The sequence below is a fragment of the Carcharhinus amblyrhynchos genome, chromosome 28 (assembly GCF_965287045.1).
Source record: "Carcharhinus amblyrhynchos chromosome 28, sCarAmb.v2.hapA, whole genome shotgun sequence".
Classification (NCBI taxonomy): domain Eukaryota; kingdom Metazoa; phylum Chordata; class Chondrichthyes; order Carcharhiniformes; family Carcharhinidae; genus Carcharhinus; species Carcharhinus amblyrhynchos.
In genome coordinates this window covers 14075589-14089940 of record NC_137351.1, presented here as the reverse complement: position 1 = coordinate 14089940, position 14352 = coordinate 14075589, and the positions used below count along the sequence as shown (strand labels likewise).

Below are 14352 nucleotides of genomic sequence, written 5' to 3'. Positions count from 1 at the left end.
GGCCAACATTTCTCCCTCAATAAATGCCACAAACTGATTATTCATCTCACTGGTGCTTGATAAACAGTTGTTGAGTTCGTCTACACAGTTGCTGCACTTCAAGAGCAATTCATACACACAAGGTGGCACTGTTAATTTACATTTTGTACAACAGATTGCATGTGAGAATACATTCAATACAGTTTATAAACTAAATGGTAAACATCGACAGTTACCTTCGAGTAGCTCTCAGCAGCGTCTTTGAGAAACGTCAAGACTTTCAGAAGCGATCTCTTCAATTCAGGGGTCACCGCTGAAATATTTCACAGAATACAGGTCACACACCTTAGAGAATCTCAAAATCATGCATCAGAATTAGGATGCACAGTTTAAAATGAAATACGGAATGCATTATGCATAACTGAGTTTTGGAATGTATTAAAAAGTTTATCTATAACAGCAGAGCTAAGATTGTCCCAGTAAATGAAATTGCTACTGAAAATAAACCTGAATTGCTCCACCTGTAATACATTGAAAAATACTTTTGGAAGCAAGATTCAGATTATTTGTGCAACTGCTCAGTTTTAGACAACGAATTTCCTCCCACTCAACTCAAACCAACCATTTGCAGTCAATCCATTTAGTAGATTGGAAAGCCAAATCCACAAAAACGAATCATAGAATCTACAGTGCAGGAGGCCATTTGGCCCATCGAGCCTGCTCCAACAACAATCCCACCCAGGTCCTATCCCTGTAACGCCATGTATTTACCCTCCTAATCCCCCCCTGACACTAAGGGACAATTTAGCGTGGCCAATCAACCTAACATGCACATCTTTGGACTGAGGGAGGAAACCAGTGCAGCTGGAGGAAACCCACGCAGACATGGGGAGAATGTGCAAACTCCACATGGATAGTCACACAAGGCTGGAATTGAACCCGGGTCTCTGGCGCTGTGAGACAGCAGTGCTAACCACTGTACCACAGTGCCGCACAGGAGTCTATTTAGAGTTTGGAATAAAATTATAGCTACGCAAAAGAACAGCAAAAGAGGCTCACATTTGGAATGTTGGGTGGGGGGCGGGGTGGGGACAGTGGTTGAGGTTGTGTGAGATCAAACAATCTGGGCACAGTCAATCAAACCAGCATAAAAGATGGTGAAAATCTAAATGAGAATCTAAAACCACTTGGATTCCTATTTTCCAGGCATTTTGATGCTAGTTTGAGATTCAATTTGCTGGATCAAGCTCCATCTCCAAACCTGGCCACACTCGCAGGTTGAAATGGAGAGATTCCACAGATTGTGCTGGCTTTAGGAAGACTCAAGTTGGGTCCGTTTTCCTTAGGCACACACTTCCTTCCAAGAATATTAAAAACCTACCTTGAAACCGGTCTACACAAATGAAAGCACTGAATAGTTCAGCATGGTCTTTTTTCCCCATTTTCAGTGATTTTAAACCTGGCTACTTACAGGAAAGCTCGACACCTTTATTAAAAATATATATTTGCTGAGAAATTAACTTTCACTGCGATAAAATAACACCAATGTACCCATTTCAAATACACAAATACTTTCTAAGAATGTATTTATTTCTATTTCCAAGGTGCTGGCTTATGAAGATCTTATGTTGTGATAGAGTCATAGATGTCCACAACACAGATAAAGGCACTTCAGCCCATCGCATCAGCACTGGTCAAAGATAATCCACCCAATTATTCTGATCCCAGTTACGAACACTCGTGATGCCAAGGCAATGGCCCAAGTGAACATCTAAATACTTCTTAAATGTTCCAAGGGTCTCTGCATCCACCACCCTTTCAGGCAGTGAGCTCCAGACTCCCTCCACCCTCTGGTTGAAGTAGTTTTTCCTCACATCTCACCATTAATTTCTGCCCCTGGTCATTGATCCCTTCACCAAGGGGTAACATTTCTTCCTGTATCCTTCTATATCCCTCAATTTTATACATCGCAATCACGTCCCCTCTCAATCTCCTCTGGTCCAAGTAAAGCAACCCCAGTCTATCCAATCTCTCTTCATAACTAAAACTCTGCAGTCCAGGCAACATTCTGGTAAATATTCTCTGCAGCCATTCCAGTGCTATCACATCCCTCCTATAATAAGGATTCCAGAACCTCATTCTGTGGCCTAACTAATATTTTATGTTAGAATTTTATGCAGTTCCAGCATAACTTCCCTGCTCTTAAACTCTATTCCTCAGCTAATAAAAGCATACGATATGCCTTCTTAACCACTTTATCCACCTGTCCTACTACCGTAAGGGACCTGTGTAAATGCACACCAGGGTCCTTCTGATCCTCGGTGCTTCCCAGGGTCCTCAACTCTGATATTTTATGGGTTATTGTCACTAAAATCAGAAAACAAAGCTCAGCAGTTTCCACAGCGGACACTGACCCCATGGTTGTGATTCTATGATCTTAAGCTGTACACGTGCTGCCCCTTCGTGGTTTTCCCCAATCTCGCGACACATGCTGAAGCAGAAAGCCACCATGTTGTGTTTCTCACTATCACCAGGGAGACAGCGCTTGATGTAGTCTAACAGAGCAGTCTTCAGGTCTCCATTCTGTATTTCAGCAAAAAAAAATCACTCAGTAAATTATTTGGAACACAAGCGGGATTAAAAGAAGACGACTGAATGCTGGTGAGTACACAAGATGTGCCAAAGTAGCAGAATTAGTGCTAATAATGGCTAATCCCCACACAATGGTATCCTGACCTACATTATATGGGTCCAGATGCCTGGTGGTAATGGCACTAAACTCAAAATCCAGAGGCTGAGGGAAACACCAGATAAAATGAAATGTAAAAATCGAATGGCTTTACTGATGTCCATCAGGGGAACCTGCTATCCTTTCCCAATCAGGCTTCATCAACACCCATCCACCACCCGAAGCATTCACTCCCTCCCCCACTGGTTGGATGCATTGACCTGAACAGGCACTACGCTGTGGCGATTAGGGGAATTTCACAGTAAGTTCATTGCAGTGTTAATGTAAGCCTTGTGACTAATAAATAAACTTTATCTCAGAAATGGACCGCAACTTAGAAAAATGGAAACAGAAGACTCTAGAGGAATTGCTGTAATAACTACTTTCCCAATCCGTCTCCCCAGACGGTCTTCACCTACCGATTCAACATTTTTCCGCAGCAGCATTTCAAACCTATGATTTTCGTGCAGCAGGTCAAATATGTATGTCATGTCATTGTATCGGCCGATGCCAGTGACCAGCCGCACCTGGGGAGAGAAGGGGATATTTACACTCTAATTAATTCTCTTTCTAATGCTTCTTTGATACTTTCGCTTAGTTAACACATGCTACCCAGTAAGACTTGAAGTAAAACAGAGATTTGCCTGTTGATATACTGCAATGTATGAATGGGTCCATACCATGAGGCTGTACTCCTCCTTGGGTGCCAGGTGTTTGTGACTGAGATGGCGAGCAGCTTGCAGCACTCTACTGATCCCCTCCATGTGACAGGTCAGGCTAAAGCAGTCGTGTGCCAAAATGAGCAGTTCTACAGCTTTAGAGTCCATGAAAAGAGAAGGCAGACAAAAAGACAATCACCAGCGATTTTACATCATTAAAAAGAACGAAAGAACTTCCAATTCATACAGCATCTTTAGTAACTTCATTACTTCCCAAAGTATTTTACAACTAATGATGAATTTGAGTGTTGAGCCACTAATTACAGCAGTTAATTGGTGCACAGCAAGATCCCAAAACAGCATCAAATAACCAAATCATCTGTTTTTAGATGTTGGTAGAGTAGATAGGTTTTGGTCAGGTATGGCACCAAAAGAACATCTGCTCTTCAAATGATGCCAAGGGGTCTTTTGCATCCACCCAAACTGGATAGAAGGGGCTTTAATCTGGCATCAGAATTTGAAATATTGAGCCTCTAATCCTGCAACATTCCCTCAGTAATCAGTATCAGCTCAGATGATACATTCAAATCTCTGGATTGGGGCTCGAGTCCAGAACCTCCTGATTCAGGGGCAAGAATGATGTCACTAAGCTGGGATTGAATGCATTCTCCCAGGATCCTGCAGTCAAGGCTACACCACCCAGCCTATTATTAATAACAGAGGCAAGAGAATCAACCGCGCCTATTAGACACAAGCTCACCCTCTTGGTATTCATACAGTATTCAATAAGAAATCTCAAAAATGGATAATGAAGTAGGGGGAATATGAGGAAGGCTGTGAGGAAAGGATAAGAGTATGAGATTACTCAATTACTTTCAAAGAGCTGGCCCAGGCATGAAGGTCATTCAATGACACAGAGATTCACTCTGATTTTTACTGGTAGAGGCTGTGGACAGAGAGGCCAGTTAAAACCTCTCCCCTGATTTTGGTAAAAATACTATCCCAAGCCAATGGAGCCTCAGTCCCCAGTTGGATGTCAACCCAGTATTTATAAACTGTATTCTTGACTCCACTCCCTGGGGCCAACTGGATCAGGATCAGGAAATTCCATCTGGGAGGCAGGAATGCTGCCAATAAACCAAAGGCTCACTCCTGACCTAAAGGGTGTGGGGAATGAGAACAGCAGCTAATTTAGAGCCAGTGCCTTAATTCAGCTCAAGTCACAGTTCTTTTGGGCAGAATCAATGTTTCTGAGCAATCTGGAGAGCTGGGAATTGGCGATCTTTGGAAAATTAAAGTCAGAATTATGAAGAAGGCAGGCATTTCTCTTTAAACACAAAAGGTTAATGTATACCAAGTCATTTTATTGCACAGGATACTGGCTATAATGTAAAATTTCCAGGTACTTACTGCACTCCAACTCCCCATTTGGAATGGATGAAATTTTATCCAATAGCTTGGTGCCAACGAGGATTGGGTCTTGGCACAGTTTAGCCAGTTGTAGGAAGGCCTCTTTACCATTGAGGAGATTATAAGTCTGCCTCACTCCTGTGTACAAGGACAACGAGTAGAACAACAACCATTACTAAGGTGAACTACATCTTTTTGACAAATACTTGTTTTAGTTAAGGTGACATTTCCAGGAACAAAATCTCTTTTCTGAAACAGGGCAGGTTATATTGCCACCTCTTGACTGCTTCAATCTGAATCCACACCAGATTCTAGCTGAAGGCTTTCTACTTCGCTGACTGAAAAAGCCAAAAGTTAAATGAAACTGGGCAAGTCACCAGCACAAAGCTGCATTCCCAGTGCATACACCTTGCAAAATATGAAGGCTTAAGCTCCTGTGGACTCAAAGGGCTCCTTGATAGAGATTAAAGAAATTCTCTGAACAAACTGCTTTGTGTAAAGAAATTTTGTTGTTTGTAATTAAGCAGTGATACAATTTACAAAGTGTTTAGTTAATGTGCATGAAAGTAACGAGACAATCTATGATCAACTGGCGCCTGCAGTTTTAATTAGACTGGATGTGAACTGAGAGGGAGGGGTGGGAGAGGGCAACATAGTCAAATGTGCCCTCCCTTAGACATGAATCAAAGCTTTGGCTGGATGTTAAAGATGCCATGACACTTATCAGAAAGGCATAGAAAGCATCAAGAAGGTAAAGGGACATTGGTTTCAGGTATTGTTTATGGATATTTACTGTGTAGTTCTACGTAACTGTAACTGTGACTGTATTCGACAGTGACTGTATTTTAAAACTCAATAGTTGTGAAACAGATTTCCTTAAGTGTTGGTGACTATTATAAAATAGTTGCTAATAAAGTTCCAAATGATTTTGCTCATCAAGGTGTGAGATACTAAGAACTAACCCTCTTCATAAAACATATAGTGATATCCTCATTGATATCTCTAAAAATTTTAAACTGGACAAATACCTAAAACAGTTGAATCAATGTCTGTCTGAGATCACGAACAAAAAAGCTACCTAACTTTATTGGGAAAACTTGCACTTCATTACACTTGAAGCGACACTAACAGTCCACATGATAAAAGCAAATTACTGTGGATACTGGAATCTGAAACCAAAAGAAAAAATACTGGAAAATCTTAGCAAGTCTGGCAGCATCTGTAAGGAGAGAAAAGAGACACTTTGTCAAAACTTTGACAAAAGGGTCATCTGGACTTGAAACATTAGCTCTTTTGTCTCCTTCCAGACCTGCTGAGATTTTCCAGCATTTTCTCTTTTGGTTCAGACCAAATTCAAAGACAGGTGTATAAAGGCCATCGCCATTTCATACCCAAGGTTGGCCAACAGGGATATGCTTGTCTGCTGAGATAAAGGGTAAACAAGCTTCCTTTCAATTATTAATGATTGAGGTTTTTAAACAATCTCAGTGATCCAGATGAGGGACACGCACTCTTTGTCAAGGACAATGTTTCGAGATGGGAATCATGACATTTTTGCCTTGCTGAACTGTGACGTCTCAGTCTGTGGTTTACCATCTAACTAGCAGCATCACAAACAAGGAGCTCTGGCCCAGGTTGGATACATGATCTACACTATTCTGTATCATCACCTACAAGACTGATTCATCGGTGTGCCTAACTCATTGTGTGAAGTCAACACCACCAGAAAGGACAATTCTACAACACTGGTTCCTCAGCTCACTGATCACAGTGAAGGAATACCTCATTGGACTCTCTGGAATCCACATAAATCAATATTTTTTGTCTCTGTGCTCTCTGCACTGTAAATCTTATTTTCTCCATCTCTCCCTTTAGTGTCTGAATGCAAAAGAGGCAACATTACAACCCTCCTTGTGTTTTGATGTGCAAATAAACTAACACTTTGATTTCATCCTTATCTTTTTGCAGTGGGGTTATTAATAGAAAATTGGATTGCAAGAGGTTGGAGAATTTGCCTCCATTTATAAAAAGGAAAACAAATCAAAGCAGCTTTCTGTTTAGGGATAGGTGATGAGGGCAGAAATGAGTGCTGTTTAAAATTAACCTCCCTCCTGCCCCTAAGAAAGGTGTTCACTGGAGACAGCGACACAGTGGTTGGCACTGCTGCCTCACAGCGTCAGGGACCCAGGTTCAATCCCAGCCTTGGGTGAATGGCTGTGTGGAGCTTGCACTTTTGCCCCATGTCTGCGTGGGTTTCCTCCCACATTCCAAAGATGAGATGTCAGGTGGGTAGGCCATGGGAAGTGTGTGGGATTACTAAGATTGGACAGGGTAGAGGGCCTGGATAATGTCAGAGAGTTGGTGTAGACTTGATGGGACGAATGACCTCCTTCTGCACTGTAAGGATTCTACGATTACAAGGAAAACTCCTTACGTTAATACACCACTTTTTAATGAAAATTCATTTTGATGCAAGTATTTCCAGTTCTCGTTTCTCCTCTCCTGAAGGTAAAAAGTCATTATTTCCACCAGCAATGACAGCCCCTTATTCAAGTGTCTGTCTCCTTATGTGGGCTTGGACAGTAAGTGCTGGCAAGCTGTTCCATTTTGGGGAGGGAGCCCCAGTCAATTTTGATCCCAGCTTTAAACATCCATTGATTCAACTGTTGCATCAGCAGGCCTCGGGGGTTTCTTGCTATCTGCAGACACTGGGTCTATTTTAGCGATCCCTATCAAACTCTAAATTTAATGTTCAGACTCATTAAGTGGAATGTTTGGCCCCTCTCACCAGAGGCATTGTGTTTGGAATATCTGCAGTTAGGGTAGACTTGCACACTGTTTATACAAAAAACCCAAGTGGATGGGCTTTTTTTAAAAACACAGCAAATGTTAATGATCTGGAACTTGCTGCCTGTCAGGGTAATGTGGCAGAAATGATCAATGATTTAGAAGGAAATTGGATGGACACTTGAGGGAAATAAACTTGCACATCTAGTGAGGGATGGCTGGATTGTTTCACTAAGAGCCAGCATAAAGTTGATGGGTTAAATAGCCTCCTTTTGTGCCATATATGATTCTGAGATGACAAAGAGCTAAAATCAAAAACATTTCTTCCTGTGAATATATGGAGACCACACAGCTGAGCCCCATTCTGAACTTACCATACTTCCACCCCAGTTTGTGACTGGTTTAAACGAAAAAAATTCTCAAGCATAATGTGATATTGCAATGTGTGTATTGTAATGTGATATGTGGAAAATGTATAAGAGACCCTCCTAGGTCATTAGGCTCCAACACAAAACATGTCTGTGCAGGTTAAGCTTAGAGAATATGGTTGCAAAAGGGAGGTCTCCAGTCAGAGCGAAATCTACAAATGCTGCATCTGAAATTGACTCAGACAGGCAGCAAGAGCCATGTCAACAAATAAAAGATGTATTTCATTTCTGAAAACTCATGGTCATCGTCTCATGAGTGTCAAGCATTCCAATGTCTGGGGCTTCCTGTTCTCCATCCGTTTAATTTTAGTTTCCTTCAGACAGTGGCCAGAACTTTCCAGCCCCCCTCCCCACCCCCCTCACTCCCCCAACCCATACAGTGGGTTTTCCCATGATAAAAGATAGTATACGCAACAGGGTCACCGGTATAAAAAGATTAATGTTCCGGGGAAAGACATTCAGATCAAAGAAGGGCCTCTACCAGAAGTGTTACGCTGACCAATCTCAGATGCCGTCAGTCCTGCACTTTCTGTTTTGATTTCAGATTTCCAGCACTTGCAATTTTTCTCCTTATCTGGAGTGCTGCTCGATGATTAATGATATACAAATAGGAAATAGTTTGATGTTTTAGAATACTGTAATAAGCAGCAGATTTGACTGCTTGCGGAACAGGCATGTCTCAGTATTTCAGGGACCTCATACCCTAATGTATAAGTATCTGTTTCAGTATTCTTAACAAAGCTTGCATTACCTTTGGAGTTCCTACAACGTAAAAAAATGCACTTAAATCAACTGCTTTTGAAGTCAAGAGGCAGGTTTTGTGAAAGAAAACACGACTTGCAGACTTCAGTCATCAAACTTTTGTACTTGTTTTAAGTGAAGCCTTATTCATTTATATTTGGAAAAGCTTCTGAATCCCAAATGACCTTTGCATTGATGTCATTGCACTGCCAGCATTTCTGATAAAACCTTATCTTTGAAGACCAGAATCAAATAGATCAAAATTAATTTTCTTTATAAATGCCATGTACCCTTTTGAGAATTAAACAAACAATGGAATAGAGCATGAACTGCTCTGTGGGCTGCACCCAGTGGGATGATGATGGAAAAGTAGAATATATCCAGGTGGGTAAATTTTTTTCAATCAGCTAAGCCAATAAATTATTAGGTACCTCAACAACTACGCTGGCTAAGGAACTATTTGACACTTTGAATGCAGTGCATAAAAATAGACCATTTGGTCTAATACATGTTGCTGGTGTTTATACTCCACACCAGTGGAATATGTGGGCTGGCCACGCATTTTTTTAAAACTCATTTATGAGTTGTAGGCATCACTGACTAGGTCAGCATTTATTGCCCATTTCTAACTGCACTCGAGGTGGTAGTGTTGAGCTGCCTTCTTGAACTGCTGCTGTCCCTGTGACATGGGTAGGTACACCCATGCTGCTGTTAGGGAGGGAAATCAGGAGATTGACTTTGCAACACTGAAGGAATGGTGACATATTGGGCAATAAAGAATCTGGCCTGATTTAAATCTGATAGGCAAATCTGATGGGAATAATGGAAAGCTTGTGTTCCTGCATTAAAATTGATTTTTTTTTTATGTTTCCACCCTGCAGCCAGTCATAAGAACATAAGAAATAGGAGCAGGAGTAGGCCATCTAGCCCTTCGAGCCTGCCCCGCCATTCAATAAGATCATGGCTGATCTGTTGTGGCTCAGTTCCACTTTCCCGCCCTCTCCCCATAACCCTTAATCCCCTCTCTTATCAAGAACCCATCAACCCGCTTCTTAAAAATATTTAGTGAGGCAGCCTCCACCACTTCAACGGGCAGAGAATTCCAGAGATTCACCACCCTTTGAGTGATCCTCCTCAACTCCGTTCTAAACCGCCTCCCCTTTATCTTGAGGCTGTGCCCCCTAGTCCTACTGTCTTTTTTGAGCGGGAAGAGTCTCTCCACCTCTATCCTATCCATCCCATTCATCATCTTATACGTCTCAATGAGATCTCCCCTCATTCTTCTAAACTCTAACGAGTACAAGCCTAGTTTATTCAGCCTCTCCTCATAGCTCAATCCCCTCAACTCCGGTATCAGCCTAGTAAACCTCCTCTGCACTCCCTCCAGGGCCAAAATATCCTTGCGCAGGTGCGGCGCCCAAAACTGCACACAGTACTCCAGCTGCGGCCTCACCAATGCCCTATACAGCTGCAGCAAGACCTCCCTACTTTTATATTCAATCCCCCTTGCTATGAAGGCCAGCATCCCATTTGCCTTCCTGACCACCTGCTGCACCTGCAAGCTGGGTTTTTGCGACGCATGCACAAGGACCCTGAGGTCCCTCTGCACCGTCGCCTGCTGCAGTTTTTCGCCACGTAAGTAATAGTCCTTCCTACCATTCTTCCTACCAAAGTGGACCACCTCACACTTGCCAACATTAAATTCCATTTGCCATTTCCTGGCCCATTCGCCCAGCCTATCTAGATCCTTCTGCAGACTCTCCACACCCTCCGCACAATTTGCCTTTCCCCCAATCTTGGTGTCATCAGCAAATTTCGACACCCTGCACTCGGTTCCCTCCTCCAGATCATCTATATAAATGGTAAATAGCTGAGGCCCCAGCACCGACCCCTGGGGCACCCCACTAGTCACCAACCGCCAATCCGAATAGCACCCATTGACCCCCACTCTCTGCCTCCTATTTGACAACCAATCCTCTATCCACGCTAACACCCTACCCCCAACTCCATGCCCCCTTACCTTCTGCAATAACCTCTTGTGAGGTACCTTGTCAAACGCCTTCTGAAAATCCAGAAAGACCACATCCACCGGTCAGTCAAACAAAAGATAATATCCACAAACAATGCACAATAAATTGGAAGTGGCCACATTGACAAGTTGTTTGGGGAGGGGGAGGAGTGGTCAACCATACCAAATTTTTCCCTGCCAATTTAGCCTCAGCCCATCATTTGGGTGATGGTGGTGGAAGAAAGGGGATTGAGAGAAGGGGAGGAGTGGTAAAGAGGTATGATGGGGGATTGAAATTTTGCTCTACGGTAGACAGGATATATTTAGCAAGAAAGGGTTCAGTACAATGCTCAGGTGCAATTTAGTGGTCTTCATAAGGAGGAGCAGAACTCCTCAAAATAGAGATATGAAGGTTACCTTTGGCTTCTGCTGAGGAGAGTGAAGCCTGAACCACTTCATCAGCTATAAGTGCTGCCACTGCTTCCGGTTTCAGTCCCTGGGTTGTGATAAATGCCTGGGCTTTCTTATATCGGTCAGCTCGTTGAGATGACAACACTTCTCGCAGAACAGTATCAGAATCCTGGGTTGATATATCATTGAAAGAACAGCCAAGCTCCTTTTGGGTAAGGAAGTAAAATATATGCATGTGACTAATGCTTATTGTACAGTTATTAATAATGTGAAACCATCAAAAAATGAGAAACAATGTGAAATTATGAAACAAAACACACGAGCAATACTCAGGAGGGAAAAAAGAAACTCTGTCACTGTGTATTAGTGCTCTGTCACATTAGTCACATGAACTGAAGCGTTGATGTGGAGTTGCAGGCATTGGACTAGGGTAGGCACAGTGGGTAGTTTCAACACCAGATTAAAGTCCAACAGGTTTATTTAGTAGCACGAGCTTTCGGAGAACTGCTCCTTCATCAGGTGAGTGCCACCTGATGAAGGAGCGGCACACCTAAAGCTTGTGCTACCAAATAAACCTGTTGGACTTTAACCTGGTATAGTGAGACTACTTACTGAAGCATATTTAGTAATGTTTCCTTAATAAAAGGGGAATGCAAGATACATTGACAAGATTCTCAACCACAGCACCGTGGGCCAAATGGCCTCCTTACCTTCTGCAAGTATCTATGATTATCTTATACCACACATGTAGCTTGACAAGTCTCTGGAAATATAATCCTTCCTTCCTCTGCAGAACACAATTAACCTCTCTAACTGTCTGACGATGAGTAACATTTTCCCCTGGCTTGTTCCTCTCCCATTTGTCAACTCCCATCACATTCTCTGTGCGTCGTACTCAGCAGCCTTTCCTCCCCAGTGTTCAATATTTCTTTTCAATGGGCTCAAACAAGAATGATTGCAAAGGGGCAGTCAGACTATCATAGCCACAGTGCTGAACACCTAATCTCTAGGCACAGCATGGATCAATACAGATTTCAGTATTTAAAAAAATTTAACCCAAAAATGAAAGAGTTTTACAAAAAGAAGATATCAAAATAACACCAAACTACTGAAATAAAGCCATATTTATATCCAACATAATGTGGCCAAATTTCCATTTATTCATTTTATTACAAATACTCTCCTGCTATAAATGAAGAAATCTTAGACTGAAACAAGTGTGCACACTAAAAAAGGCAACATTAAACAAGTCTCTAGAATTGCAGCCCAAATGAAGTTCATAGCTTACATGAACCCAGATACTAAATTATTTTCTTGTAGCTTATTTATAGGTCACAGAATTGTTATGGTGCAGAAAGGACCACTTCGTCCCATCGAGTCTGCACCAGCTCTCCAAACGAGTAATATGAACGTGATGCCATTCCCCTATCTCCTCCTCCTTGTCCCCCTCCTTCCCACGCCCTCTTGAATGCCTCAGTTGAATCTGCCTCCATCACACTTCCAGGCAGTACATTCCAGATCTGAACCACCTGTGAAAAGCTCTTTTCTTTCATCACATTGGTTTCTTTCTGCAAATCATCTTAAATCTGTGCCCTCTTGTTCTTAGTCCTTTTACCAGCGGGAACATCTATTCTGTCCAGCCCTCTCATGATTTTGAGCAGCTCTATCAAATCTCCTCCCCCCATTTTTCTTGCCACGAGGAACTGTCCCAAACTCCCCAATCTATCCTCAGAACTAAAGTTTCTCATTCCTGAAACCAATTCCCGGAACTGTACATAATACTCCAGCTGAGGTCTAATTAGGGTCTTGTGTAAGTGTGGAGCAAGTGATTTGCTCTCACCCAGACATCAGCACTTCCACTGCAAAATTATGAAGCAAATAGTAGCTAGAGTTTAAAAAGTGAAAGATTAATTATGGAATGTAATTCAACCCTAAAAACACTTCCCTCGTTTCCAGGCATTTTATTTACGCTACTTCATAGGCAACTCAGACACACTTTTCTCAACATTATGGTAGCCAATTTTTTTTTTGCTGTAGATTTATTCTACTGAAGTGTTTTGCATTTAGTTGCCTTTGGGTAAAGAACAAGTTTAATAACGATTAACCAGTTGCTGTTTTGAGAAGAGTTTAATGGTGGTACCTTTGAGAGTTCATACAAGCTAAGGACTTGACGACAGTAACTCTTCCCATGGTGGCACTCATTTGTGAGGATTTTCAGATCCTTGACAACTTGGTCTTGAATACTGTCTTCTTCTGGATACTGGACAAATGATGAGGTTACACTGCTCACTGAGGGAGAGAAAAGTGATTGCTTAGCCAGATATATAAGTGTGGGAATAAGATGTGAATTTGTACCGTAACCTGTAAAATCAAACACTTGCACGGTCTCACTCAGTTCAGCATCAGGCTGTTTAACATCAGAGATGCAAATGTGACAATTAAACTAAAACAGAATGGAGGTTATAGAAAACAATACAGAATGCACACACAAACTGAATGATCACCTTCTGTAAACAGAAACTGCAGGAAAGAAAATTCCCACAAATCATTCCTATAACATTCCTCAACCCAAACCTTGGAACCGAGTTGTTCATTTTTTTTGCTTTTATGACATTTTCCACAAAGGCCATGTACCAAGACAGCTAAACTTGCTTCTCTGGCAAGATGGGCTGAGAACCAAGACAAGTTTCTAACCAAACCTAATCTATTATTCTTTGACCTGTCAGAATGAAACAATGAACTTGGGCTTCAGGAAAGGCCCTGCTAAGTAGCATAGAAGCAAAACTCTTCAGGGTTAGGGTCCCAAAAAGTGCTTTTGGCTATCTATGAAATAATGTGGTCAACAATAACAGAGTAAAGGATCAGAGTAGCAAACAAGGCTTTCCCTGATGCAATTTTTTTAAAGCCATCTCGGCCTTTTGGCTAAGATGAAGCATTAGATCGAGCCTGGGAGGAGGTGCAATGCCTTATCTTGTCAGCTTGCATCTTGTTTGTCTCACATGTGGGGACCATGATTAGACTTAATCTGAATTGGCTTTTTTGATTAGAATTAAAGTAGCAAATGGTACCAAACAGAAATGATTAGTAGCTAGCTGGCAACTACAGGGAAATTACCTAATGGGCAGAGTTAATCTTACAATGAAGAACAATAATGGGCTGTTGCTGATTAATATTATTAATGAAGGTGGAACAGAGAATGTC

General features: G+C 42.0%; 1 protein-coding gene across 1 annotated transcript in view; it reads right to left on the bottom strand.

Moving 5' to 3' along the window:
• The window catches only part of spg11 (SPG11 vesicle trafficking associated, spatacsin), a 157058-nt gene that overhangs the window by 11798 nt on the left and 130908 nt on the right, over positions 1-14352 (bottom strand). Inside the window, exons 31-37 of the mRNA XM_080214326.1 lie at positions 13292-13440; positions 11158-11356; positions 4777-4914; positions 3388-3521; positions 3127-3234; positions 2394-2562; positions 216-292 (exon numbers count right to left, since the gene is read on the bottom strand). Coding sequence (XP_080070452.1) covers positions 216-292; positions 2394-2562; positions 3127-3234; positions 3388-3521; positions 4777-4914; positions 11158-11356; positions 13292-13440 — 974 coding nt within the window. The remainder of the gene's footprint in view (positions 1-215; positions 293-2393; positions 2563-3126; positions 3235-3387; positions 3522-4776; positions 4915-11157; positions 11357-13291; positions 13441-14352) is intronic.